Here is an 11,968-nt window from a genome sequence, read left to right as displayed (position 1 = left end):
TGGTGGAAGGGTACATGCAGGGTGTAGTAAGGCAAAATAGCACCAAAGGAAACATATTTTTTCATACTTATCACTATTTTACCATGATAAATCTGAAGACATTACATCAGAAGACACATCTTCTTCACCAGTCATCTTAGATAGTAAATAAATGGCATGGTTCCTATCACCATCACTGTAAAGAAATTCAAAAAGGTACATTTTAACAGCTGGTTAATTAATCATCTCACATCAAACCACTCTGAATGACTTTGTTTACATCTCAATAATTGAAGCATAAAGAAATTTTTGAAAATTAGTAAAATTCCCCTTCATGAAGTGCCTGAAATGAAAACTTTTATTCCTAATTTTATATTATTAAGTAATTCTGGAATATTTCTATACATACATTTCTATATACATTACTTTGTCCATTACATTACATTATTGGTCATTTTGATATGATGGTAAGTTTGTATGTCAATAAAAGTAAATGAGATGAACTGTTTGTCATTCAGGAATGAAGTGTGGCTCTCCACAGATAAGGACGGTTGATCGTTCTTTGAGGGTCGTTGGAGGGTCAGAGGTGTCTTACGGTTCTCACCCATGGCTGGCACGTACCTGTTTGGATTGTATCTGTAGGCTCTGCAGTAAATACAGTAGAACAGAGTGATGTGGAAGTTTTATGCTCTACTGTGACATTCTGTGGTTATAGATGAATAACCTCAGCTGTGTGGATTTACTCAGGTATCTCTGAGGTTCAGGGGTTCTCATTTCTGCGGAGCTGCCATCCTTGCTGACCGCTGGCTCCTGACTGCAGCTCACTGCTTCTCAGATTCCTCAGAGTAGGCTCTCCTGTTTCATCCTTTCACTCTAAGAAAACAACAACAACAACAACAACAACAACAACAATAAACACCAACAAGAACAACTAAAGACAACTACAATACAACCACCAACAGCAACACTACCGCTACTACTATAACTACTAACAGTAATAATAAATAGTATATTGATGATAATAATAATAATAATAATAATAATAATAGATTTTCATCCTTTATTTTTAACCCCTAAACTTCAGGAACTCACCTTCCTTACATTGCAAATTAGTTTCATTATAGTTACTAAATGATAAATCAAATCAAATCAAATCAAATTTATTTGTACAGCGCTTTTTACAACTGATGTTGTCACAAAGCAGCTTCACAGAAATCCGTTTAGGACAAAGTTTCAACATGAAATGTAAATCCTCCAGGTGAGCAAGCCAGGGGCGACAGTGGCCAGGAAAAACTCCCTCAGAGCTGAGGAAGAAACCTTGGGAGGAACCAAGGCTCACATGGGGTCAAACTACGTACAAAATTATTATTCTACTAATATTAATAGTAATAATAGTAGTAATAGTGATAAGCCTTAAAATGAACAACACAGACCTTGTTACTGGTCTTAAAACACATTAATCAAGATTAAAGGGCCCATATCATGGAAAACAGAACTTTCCTCATTTTTTAAAATAAGAAGCTTAGATTTACTATATAAACACTGTTAAAGTTTCGAAATATACCATTCATTCAGTCCATATGGTTCATATACATAATTTAAGCTACAAAAAAATCAGGAATTCATTATTTTTGTGATTTCACAAAATCAAGTGTATTTACATATATTCCTCCTAGTCACAGCAGTTTAGCTCCACCCACTCTTACTGAAGTTACAAAGTGTTTCAGTCTGGATTTCTTTTTGAATGTGGCACAAAACAGGGCAGCCAATCAGAACAGAGTAAATTTACATATAGCAGTTTTAAGGCACAGTAGCAAAAACAAAAATTCAGGGATGAAGAGATGTCATGTAAAAATGAAGTACAGCTGCTATTGCTAACCTACACTAATGTGATAAGTTGACTGCTGGGGAAAAAACAAAATACAAATGTAGGATATGGACCTTTTAAATATAAATAAAAAAGGAGTAATAATGATAGTCAGTAACTTCCATTAACTCTTCAATAACTCCTATAAAGCATGTAAGCTATTCTGTTACAAAAGTGAGAACTAGAGTGTGACCCTGTTCGTGGACCTTTAGAGGTTACCAAAGAACAGCTCTGCAGTTTGTCCATAAGTTTAGTAACATGCATAGCACTTTCAACTACAATTGTTGCCCAAAAGTGCTGCTTAGTATACATAATATTTAATAAAGGAAAAGTCTTATGTGCTCCTAAGTGTTCTGCTACCTGCTGGTTGCCCTGCAGGGATTTCCTGTGCAGCGTGGAGGCCGTGGTGGGCGAGCATGACCAGAGGGTGATGGACCGAGGGGAACGGAGGTTTCGGGTGAAGAGCGTAAAGCTTCATGAGCAGTACCAACCCACCGTTCCCATGAGCTACGACATCGCTCTACTGGAGCTTCAGGGAACCATCCAATTCAGCAAGTTGCTCACATACTCTCTACTGTGAAAGCCTGTAATACACTCACAACATGGCCTGAGTTTATTTGCACTGTACTGCATATTTTAAACTCACATTGAGCTTTATGACATATTTTGAGGTTTAAAAAAAAAAAGAATTTCATTAAAAGGAAAAGGTAAATCTCTGAGGCTGTATTTGAAAAGTTTCCAGGTATGTTTTACCAGAGGAATAAATCTTGTGAGTAAACACAGAGTAAACATTTGCTCAGCAGTGAGTAAACGTGTCTGACCACGCTCACAATCACAGCTCTGTAAGGCATATCATACGCTCATCAGTGCATTTCATTGACAGGTGAATTCGTCCAGCCGGCATGTCTTCCTCTTCCCGGTGAGATCTTTCCTCCAAAGACCACGTGTCTCGTTGCTGGATGGGGACGGACAAAAGAGAGTAAGTTGATTAAACAGGGTACCCACATCTGGGTTGTTGAGAAACAGATGTGGTTACTGCTCAACTGCTGGCCTATGCTTTAAAGGAATTCCTTCAGTGAAAAGCTTCCACATAGTGGACAATATCTTCTTTCTGCAGGCCTTCTAGTGGCCGTTCTGCAGAAGGAGTGGAAACCATCTTGGATATTTTTGATTAATATAATCAAATACACTTTTTTCAGTGTAGCTCTGTTATCAGATGAACTAGGACATTGTTATCTCTGTATGTGAAAAGCTGTGATTCTGTGTTGAGCTGCTAGCGAGCAATGAGTGGGGAAAGGGAAGGGGTGAGAACCTCCTACTGCAAAAACAATTCACCTCTCCACACAGAAGACCATGCTGAAATACTCGCATTTGTTATTTATGCGCTACACTGAGATAACCAAGGTGGCCAGACAAAAATTGGCAAAATCTTTTATCTAAAATATGACACAATCATGACAGTCAATGTGCTGCTGCAAATGCTAAGCTAAGTAAGTTGAGCTCAGCATTTCTCACTGCCCGCCTGCTCGGATATGTCCTCATCCTTATTAAGTAGCTTTTCATTCTTGTCGTCTCAGTGCCATCTTGCCACCATCTACACATGATTCACCTATGAAAGCTACTATACTGGTAATGCAAAAAGCGGTAATGAACTTTTTTAACTGATAATCTCTCAATGCTGTTGTTACCTTTTTATTTGAACTGTTCCACCTTAAATAGTGCAGCGCCTGTAGAGGCGTCTGATCTCTGTCCACTGTACAAGACTCAGTTACAGTCAGCAAACCAGGGCTACACCACTTGAGGTGGGGGCTGCTGGTTTAACCCCTAAATTATTATACGTATACACATGAATGTAACAGTTATAGTTTGTCTGAATGTTTTTGTGCTCATTTGCATATGCTTAGTCCAGTTTGTTCTTGAGGCAGCAAACATAAGAGAGTAAAATGAAAGGAACCATCGATGTAATGTCCATATTGTAATGTCCATATGTAATGTCCAGACACAAATTTACATGTTAAACAACATTTGGCACCATTTTTGCCAGGCCCAGAGAAGCCACTACATGCTTAGCCATATGCGGCATAGGTTTATCCACACATTGTTCAGTTCCACCTAATGTAAAGATTTGCTCAGTAAAAAGTATCAAGCATTACCATACAAGATTTTTTGTTAAAAGTGAAAGAAGTAGTTGTTTCTGAGCCAGGAGAAAAAATATGCTAAAATATGGCCTCTGTCTAACATGTTTACATATTAACGTCACACGCAGAGGCTCAAAAAGAAGGTCTGGCTCGATGTTCAGGTCTCAAGTGCAAAATCAACATTATGCTAATGAAGATATGATGACAATAATAGATAATTCACTCTCATCCTCAGAAGAAACATCCCTCACCATGTTCACAAAGAGGCTTCCGCTCAGGAAGAGGGACCGAAACACAACCCTACTAGAAAACCAGTTTAGACCAGCATGGCTGGTCACCAGCAAAACCAGCATATGTTGTGTTTTGAATGTTAGCACACCGGTCAGCCAGCATGACCATGCTGGGGTGACCAGCTAAACCAGAACCAGATCAGCACTACACCTGTATAAACCAGCTTAGACCAGTATAGACCAGCTTAGACTAGCATGAAATGCTTGCTGGTCTGCCCTGTTTTTTCAGCAGGGAACCAACCTTACAAAACATTCTTCAGCACGTTGTGTGCGATTACACATTTTCACCAGAGAAGTCTCCAAAATATACAGTAATTTGTGTGGTTTCTCAGATCGTTTGACATTCTGTTATCTGTAAAGACGAACAAAAGTATGTTACATTGCTAAACACAGGAGCCGCCATTTTGAAGCCTGAACTTTGTCTGTATTTTGTCTGTTTTCGTACAGTGTCAGAAACCGTAAAACAAATATATTTGGGATTACTTAGCACAGTTTGAGGCAAATGTGTGATTATTCAGGTATGCAGTTTGCCTTTTTTTAGCTACATTAGCCTCGTAGCTCCAGTGCAAAATTACAGAAGCAAATGTCAGACGCCAATCAGATCTCAGCTGACAGATAATATTTGGGGGGGGTTGGAATATTTGGATGGTGCTGAGTGTTTGGTGGTTTTCTTTGTTCTCAGGGGGTCCCTTAACTCCAGTTCTTCATGAGGTGGAGTTGGATCTGGTGGAGTCAGCTGTGTGCCAGCACGTCCTGCAGATGCTTAGACTGGGACAAGAGCACTTCACAGTGCTGTGTGCTGGACCAGAGGAAGGAGGGAAAGACGCCTGCCAGGTACAAATCTCACCTCTATTAGCTAATCTAGGCCCCCAGTGGGATACTCCAAAGCTACCATGAACATAACGTAGTCTTTGACGAATCTCTCTAGAGTAAAGGCCCTGCTCTAATGGAATCTGCTCCTTTAGAGGGAGAATTCAGACTGATACTCGCTCCAACATGCTAAACTGATTGGTTTTCAGTGGGGTTTTGGGTAAATCAGGTCCTCGGTACTGAAATTGGGGGCTGGCTTACACTCCACTCTGTATGTTTGTATGTCAGGGGGACTCGGGTGGTCCTCTGCTTTGCCCCCGGGCAGATGGACAGTGGGTGGTGGCTGGAGTCACTTCTTGGGGAAAAGGGTGCGGCCGCAGCTGGATCAACAACAGGATGAAACCTCGGACTGCACAAGGCTCACCTGCAGTGTTTACTAATGTCCCACTGTTCCTCAAGTGGCTGCTCAGAAAAGGTTTGCTTGTCTCTGGATTGGCGTCAATGTGATACCAAAACCTTATTATTCCATTTTTTTTTACTTTTACACCATTTGAAAACAGCCCTCTGTGGCGAGAGTCCGCCATTACACTAAGAAATACTCAATGGAACTCAATGGAGCCTACATAACCATGGGCAATGGTTACGAGCTGTTCTTTACACTGTGTGAATATTTCATAATGAATGGGCGAATAGAAATGGTCCCAAACTGCTCTAATTACATTAATATACATTAACATTAAAGGTGCACTCTGGCCAAAATGAGAAATGGATCCATTTGTTGTAAACATGCTTCTTCCCATCCTACAGTGGAGCCGCAGTAGTCATTAGAGTGAGATTTTCCAAATTAAAGACTAGGAAACCTCATCTCTGATGGTGTATCTTGAAGGTGGGAGGAACCTTTGAAAAACTACATTGGCAAAAGGAAGAAATCTGCTGAGATACATAATGTTACTGTTAGAAAGCTGTGTTATTGCAGCCGTGCAACTGTAGCAACGGTCTTTAAACCGTCATCACAATGGACAGAACAGATTACTCAAACAACACAAAAATGACTCGTCAAATGAAGAGGACAACCAGCTAAAAGCTAAAGGTAGCAAATTGGCTGGCTAACTAAACACATTACCTCAGTTTGGCTTCATTTCCTTGACTGAAAGGATAAAAACTTGACTCTGGTGTCCATTTTGTGCTGAACAAAGACAGAATCACTGCTTTCTGTACAACTGAGGTGAGAGTTACACTTAGCTGTATTTATTAGCCTGTAGATCAGTGGCTAGGCTAGCAGTAAGGATCGGCTGACACGAGAAATTCCCAATGGTTGTGTGGTGTATTTCTGTAATGCATGATGGGTATTGTAGACAAACTACATATTAAAATCATTAATAATAAAAATAAAAAATAAAGTTTTAGGATGGAATATCCCTCTTATCTTTTGCCTTCTCTTAGAGAGTTTCCATTTTGAAGATACAAGGCTGTTTTTTTGTTTTGTTTTTGTTTTTTTTACTACAGTAATGTTTGTGCTTTCTTATATAGCACTTTTAATAATCTAAACATGAGGGTTGCCATTTGATCCATATTGTTCTTTGGAATAAAGCTGTCAACTCTGATGTGACTTATCGCAGGAACAGCAGGCTCCCAGTGCAGTGTGGGAGACGGAGTTCTAACAGGCTCTGATGTCATCATCCGAAACCCAGCTCATCCCGGCCTGAACTACAGCAATAACGAGTGAGTCATTACAGCAGTGTCATACTCATCTGCCAGACATTTAAAATCCCTTTAATTAATACAAATTAATATTGTATTAATTTAATATTTTATCAAGGTTTTTGATGATTGTTTATTGTAGAGAGTACATTTTTTTGCAGAAAGAAAAACATCCTTTCCATTTTTGCCATGTTCTTAGGAGTGAGCGATATGGCAACAATATAATATCATGATACTTTGAGAAGTATGCATTTCAATATTTTGTATTTCTGACATCTGGTAAAAAAAAATAACACAGCCAGCAGTGCCACATTTAAAAAACACAATCAAGAACTGAAAGTGCAAAGATTTTCACTCAGCATTTCACATGCTGCTCTAAATCCAGTTACACAGGTCTATTTATACTGTCTTTAGTAATGAAACAAGCAGGTGGTCGGTGTTCTTTAAGCACTGGCACTGTTCACAACAAGCTCAGAAAAGCAGTCATATGCAAAAGTTTGAGCACCCCTGGTCAACCAGCATTTTTGTTGATTTAAAAATAAATGAACTCATTCTCTACAGGGACCTTGCAAATGGCATTTCCTGTAAATTTTAGCACAAATTTCTATTAAAAAAAAACATTGTGCAAAATTGTGCATTAAAATGTGCACGTGTTTTCTCTGTAGAGGGTGTGTTAACTTATTTTCACTTCAACACAACATATAATTTGAACAGGGGTGCACAAACTTTTGCATATGACTGTATTGTTACGTAATATACCACAACAGTTATAAATATTGTCATACTGCTCCCCCTACATGTTTTTTAATTAATCTTTGACATCAACTAATAGAAACTAATGGAAAAGGTTTAACATGCAGACTCAAATCTGCAAACCGAATTTAAATGTAACTCATTATGCAACAGCTATGCAATTTATTACGTACAAGTGCAGAACTCTTTTTAAATTGTATAGGAAATGTCCTTTGAGGACATACACAGTAAACAAGGCAGTCAATCCAGGCTAGCTGCATTTTATTTAAACTGACTCTGTTAAGTCAACAAGATACAATGTAGTATGTACTATGTACTCCACAGATTAAGGGCTCTTAACTCCAGTACTGATAGTTTGGTAGTTACTGGTAGTTTCAGAATGACTGAACCTGGAATATTGTTGTTTTTGGGCAGGGTGTGTTCCTGGTTCATCAGTGTGCCAGAAGGCAAAAACATCCTTCTGGAATTCCTGGAGTTTGACCTGGAGAACGACTCTCTGTGCTACAGTGACCACCTCACTGTGTTTGCTGATGAAAGCATGCCTCTAGGTCAGGGTGATGCCAGTGTGCAAACAGAGACACTACTTCAGCTTTTAATATGAACATACACTTCTAACCTCTGCAGTTCTTTACCTGCTCCAACTTTAACTGATGATTTAAATCGGATTATTAGAACAAGGAAAACTGGAAGCAGACAGAAAACAGCTCATCTAGTGTTCCAACATGATTTGCTGTGCTGAGACTGCATAATTCTGTACTGTGAACAAACTGTGTTGACTATATATAAATTTATGGGACAGCACTCTTCAACAGTGCTTCACACTTTGGACCCTTAACCTCTTAAATGGCCAGGGCCTGCCAGTGGGCCCAAAGTTTTATAAGACGCTTCTATAGCCTAAGAATAGCTCAACCAGTTTACGCTGAACTCCCTGTTACTGAATAATAAGCCTTAGTATGTAGTAAGCCTGGGATTTTAGGAGGTTAAATGGCCAGGACTCGCTGGCAGGCCCAAACTCCTATTACACAATTGTATAATTTAAGAAAAACTCAGCCAGTTTATATTTTAGGCCATGTAGTCACCGAATAATAAGCTTGGATGTAATAAGTCTGTGATTTTAGGGGTTTCATAAACCATTAGCAAGTCCAGATGACATCTTCAATATATGCTGGCAGTATGAGGAGACACTGTGTGAGTGTAGGCGGGAGAGACATTTGGGAACTTGTGCTGAAGTTCTGTTAGCTTCTGCTTTATGCTAGAAGGCCAAACCCCTCCTGTCCATTTCAGCAACAGTTTTAACACCATCTACTGGGCCTCAACATTTCCCTCAGGAAATGAAATCATTGCGAAATCATCACAGAAATCATTGTGAGCTGACACATTTCCCTTTTCTCACACAAAAATAATGACAGAAAAGGTGCGTAAGCCGTAGCAGTAAACTACTTTATAATACTTTATAATACAGGGGAATTCCACCATTATATCAAAATCTTGGATAAGATGGAAACAAAGTCGTTCAGAGTGGTCTGATGTGGAATCTCTCATCTAGAGAAATTTACCAAGTCAGAATTGTTCACAGTGGTGGTGATAGGAACCAGACGTCTGAAGAGTTTAATGCCACAAAGAGCTCCCTCACAGAAAGTTTTTGCAAAGTTTGCATGGCTGGCCGATAAGCACAGTGAGGCTCACCTGCTGAGGGTGAGTACATTACATTATATGAATTCTATTAAATGAATAATCTGTTCCTCACTGCCCCCTCCTTGGACTTGGAAGACATGGTAGCATGCTAGCAGGCTACTAGCCCAGCTTGGTAGCATTGTGTGACAGGGGGAACAGAATTAGCAGTTAGCATTCTCCTCCAGGGGTGTTGAGCTGTCCAGTGACTTTGCAATGGCTGTGGCGCTTTATGTGTCACAAGCTAGCCTTTACCCTCACGTCTAGAGGGTAAAGGCTTAAACTTAGCTAGTAGGTGGGATTCCCTGAATTAGGGAGAAAATTGGGTAAAAAATAAAAATACATCCAAACATTTGAGCTCACATGTGTCAGTCAGCAGGATGAGAATCTTGAGCAGTGTTTCAGACATTGGGAGATGTGCACACTTTAAAAGCACAACTTGAGATACTTTTCATAAATAAAATATATGAGTTATGTACGTATATGAGAAGGAGACTGTTTATCAGTGTTTCTGAGCTGTATTCTTCCTGCCGTTCCCCACGCAGGCCATTTCTGTGGCAGTGTGCCCCCTCCTCCGCTGCTCATCCCCTCCAGCACTTCCACGGTCCAGTTCATGTCCGATTTCAGCATAACAGGGTCTGGCTTCTCTGTCCGGTTCCGAGCCGTGGAGGTTGACTACACTTTGGGTGAGCTGAAGGGAAAATGTTCAAACCAGTCAGACCACTGCAAAGCTGCTTCTCAGTAAGGCTTACATAAAAGAATGGGCGACAGGGCAAGTCAGTTGATTCCTGTTGTTAGAAAAAGCCTGCTTGATGTTTTAGTGACAGTGATGAATGGAACCAATGACTTCACAGAAGTTTGGGGCTTCATTCTTAACCTTGTGTGTGGGATCATGACAGACGTACAACATTTTTATAAGTGAAAGTATGCACCCGGAACTTTTAAGTACGTGCATTGCATGCATGTGTGTGCACGCATTTGAAACATAACGTTTTTGCCCTCAAACCTTTTGATATTTGCAGCTTGTCAGTGAGCTATTGTTAAGTTGCATTTTATAACTTAGTAATAAATAAGTTATTTTGCATTGATTTCCTTGTAGTTGCTGAATAATAAGCCTTAGAAAAAATAAGTGCATTGAGTCTTAATTGTTTCTACATTAATAAAACATATTGCAGCAAACAAATGTTTAGTTTACTTACTTTTAGAAGTAATTGTGTTGATGTAATGGCTCTTTGTTCATGTGGCCTTTATTCAAGTCAAGTCAGCGCATCACGTTTTAAAGCGTATGAGAAAACAAAGAAGCTTAAAGGAATAGTTTTGTGAATTTCTAATTTATAAAATTCTCCACTTATCAAACACGTAGTTGAGCAGCCAAGACATTTTTGATGCCCAAATTTTGTTTATTTTGTTTTGTGCAGGGGCTACAAGTTTAATGTTGCTAACGAACACTAGAAGTCAATAGTCACCCAAATTTTTTCATAAATACATCCCCAAAACTTCTCTCAACCCACTCAAACCAAATCCAGGACTAAAAGGATTCACATAGACTTGTCAAACAATCAATCAACCTTTACTTAAACTTGGAGTGCATTGAGGGAGACCCTCATTCACAATGTAGCCGAGCCAATACAGTAAACAGGATTTGAAAAAAATGGATTGTGAAAACATATCAAATGCTAAAAACAGCCATAATAATCATAATAGTAAATGTAATAGTAAAAAATGTTAAAAAATCAATAAACCATTAAAATTGCAACGACAAGTTAATGTAATAAAGAAATATAAGATGTAAAACAATAAATTGGCAGTAGCTATAAAGTGAAAATTGCTAATAAAATAAATAAAAAGAATAATAAAAGTGCAACATTAACTAAAATGTTCCAAAACTCACAGTTTGACTTACTGTGAACAACAAAAATGAAGAAAACTTCATAGTGTAGCTTAACACTGTGGGCATTTAAAACAGGGGTGTTATGTTGAATTCTGACTCCTCTTTGCATGCACAGATGTCACACAAGCAAATGGACACTAGATTACATTTGTCATTCCTGTTGTTTCTAATCATAAACATACATCTTTAGTTCAAAAATCCAAGTTATTTATAAGAAAGAAGCAACATAAATCACCTGTTGTCTAAAATTTAGTCTAAAATAAGTTTTATAGTCCATTGGAAGTCGTGCTGCGTCCTAAAACACATGCATGACCTCAAAGAAGACCTGGATTTGTTTGAGTAGGTTGAAAGAAGTTTTGGGGATGTATTTATGGAAAATTTGGGTGACTATTGACTTCTAGTGTTTATTTGCAATGTTAGTCTCTAAAGAAGACGCCAAACATGCACTACATGGTAAACAAAGCCACAGGTGCATACACAGAGAGATAAACATCCAAACAGTCTCTCATTTTCCTGTCCCTGTATCCCCACATTTCCATCACATGATCTCATCTCTAGGTTTAATGAGCTTCATGCTGGTAGCCCAACCTGTCTTACTGGAGTGTTTTTCATCAGCAGGCTGGCTGGGCGTGTTTAGCTCTCTGGACAGGTGTATGTGTTTGTGTGTTGGGGGGGGACCTGGGTCCCCTTAGAGTTTGTCATATGTTGTCCCTTTATGCTGCCAGAGCTCAGGCGGGCCCCTTGAGTGTCCCTCAGAGGGGGTGTGTCCATAACAACCGGATCGCCAAGAGATAGACATAGAAGAGTTTATAATCAGGTTACAATTACAATCCTTTTGATTCGTACAAGATGTACAACAAATTTGGTC

The 11,968-nt window shown here is 39.2% G+C and overlaps 1 protein-coding gene across 1 annotated transcript in view; it reads left to right on the top strand.

The window, feature by feature from the left end:
- Positions 1-499: 499 nt before the first annotated feature.
- Positions 500-11,968, top strand: part of LOC118806503 (ovochymase-2) — a 31,605-nt gene continuing 20,136 nt past the window's right edge. The window contains exons 1-9 of the mRNA XM_036567933.1: positions 500-592; positions 727-824; positions 2,225-2,397; positions 2,730-2,825; positions 4,957-5,108; positions 5,373-5,559; positions 6,704-6,806; positions 7,953-8,086; positions 9,755-9,895. Of these exons, the coding sequence (XP_036423826.1) occupies positions 500-592; positions 727-824; positions 2,225-2,397; positions 2,730-2,825; positions 4,957-5,108; positions 5,373-5,559; positions 6,704-6,806; positions 7,953-8,086; positions 9,755-9,895 (1,177 nt within the window). The remainder of the gene's footprint in view (positions 593-726; positions 825-2,224; positions 2,398-2,729; positions 2,826-4,956; positions 5,109-5,372; positions 5,560-6,703; positions 6,807-7,952; positions 8,087-9,754; positions 9,896-11,968) is intronic.

This window comes from Colossoma macropomum, unplaced genomic scaffold (genome assembly GCF_904425465.1).
Source record: "Colossoma macropomum unplaced genomic scaffold, Colossoma_macropomum, whole genome shotgun sequence".
Lineage (NCBI taxonomy): Eukaryota > Metazoa > Chordata > Actinopteri > Characiformes > Serrasalmidae > Colossoma > Colossoma macropomum.
Note: the sequence above shows the minus strand (reverse complement) of the source record. Positions and strands in the feature narration are given on the sequence as shown.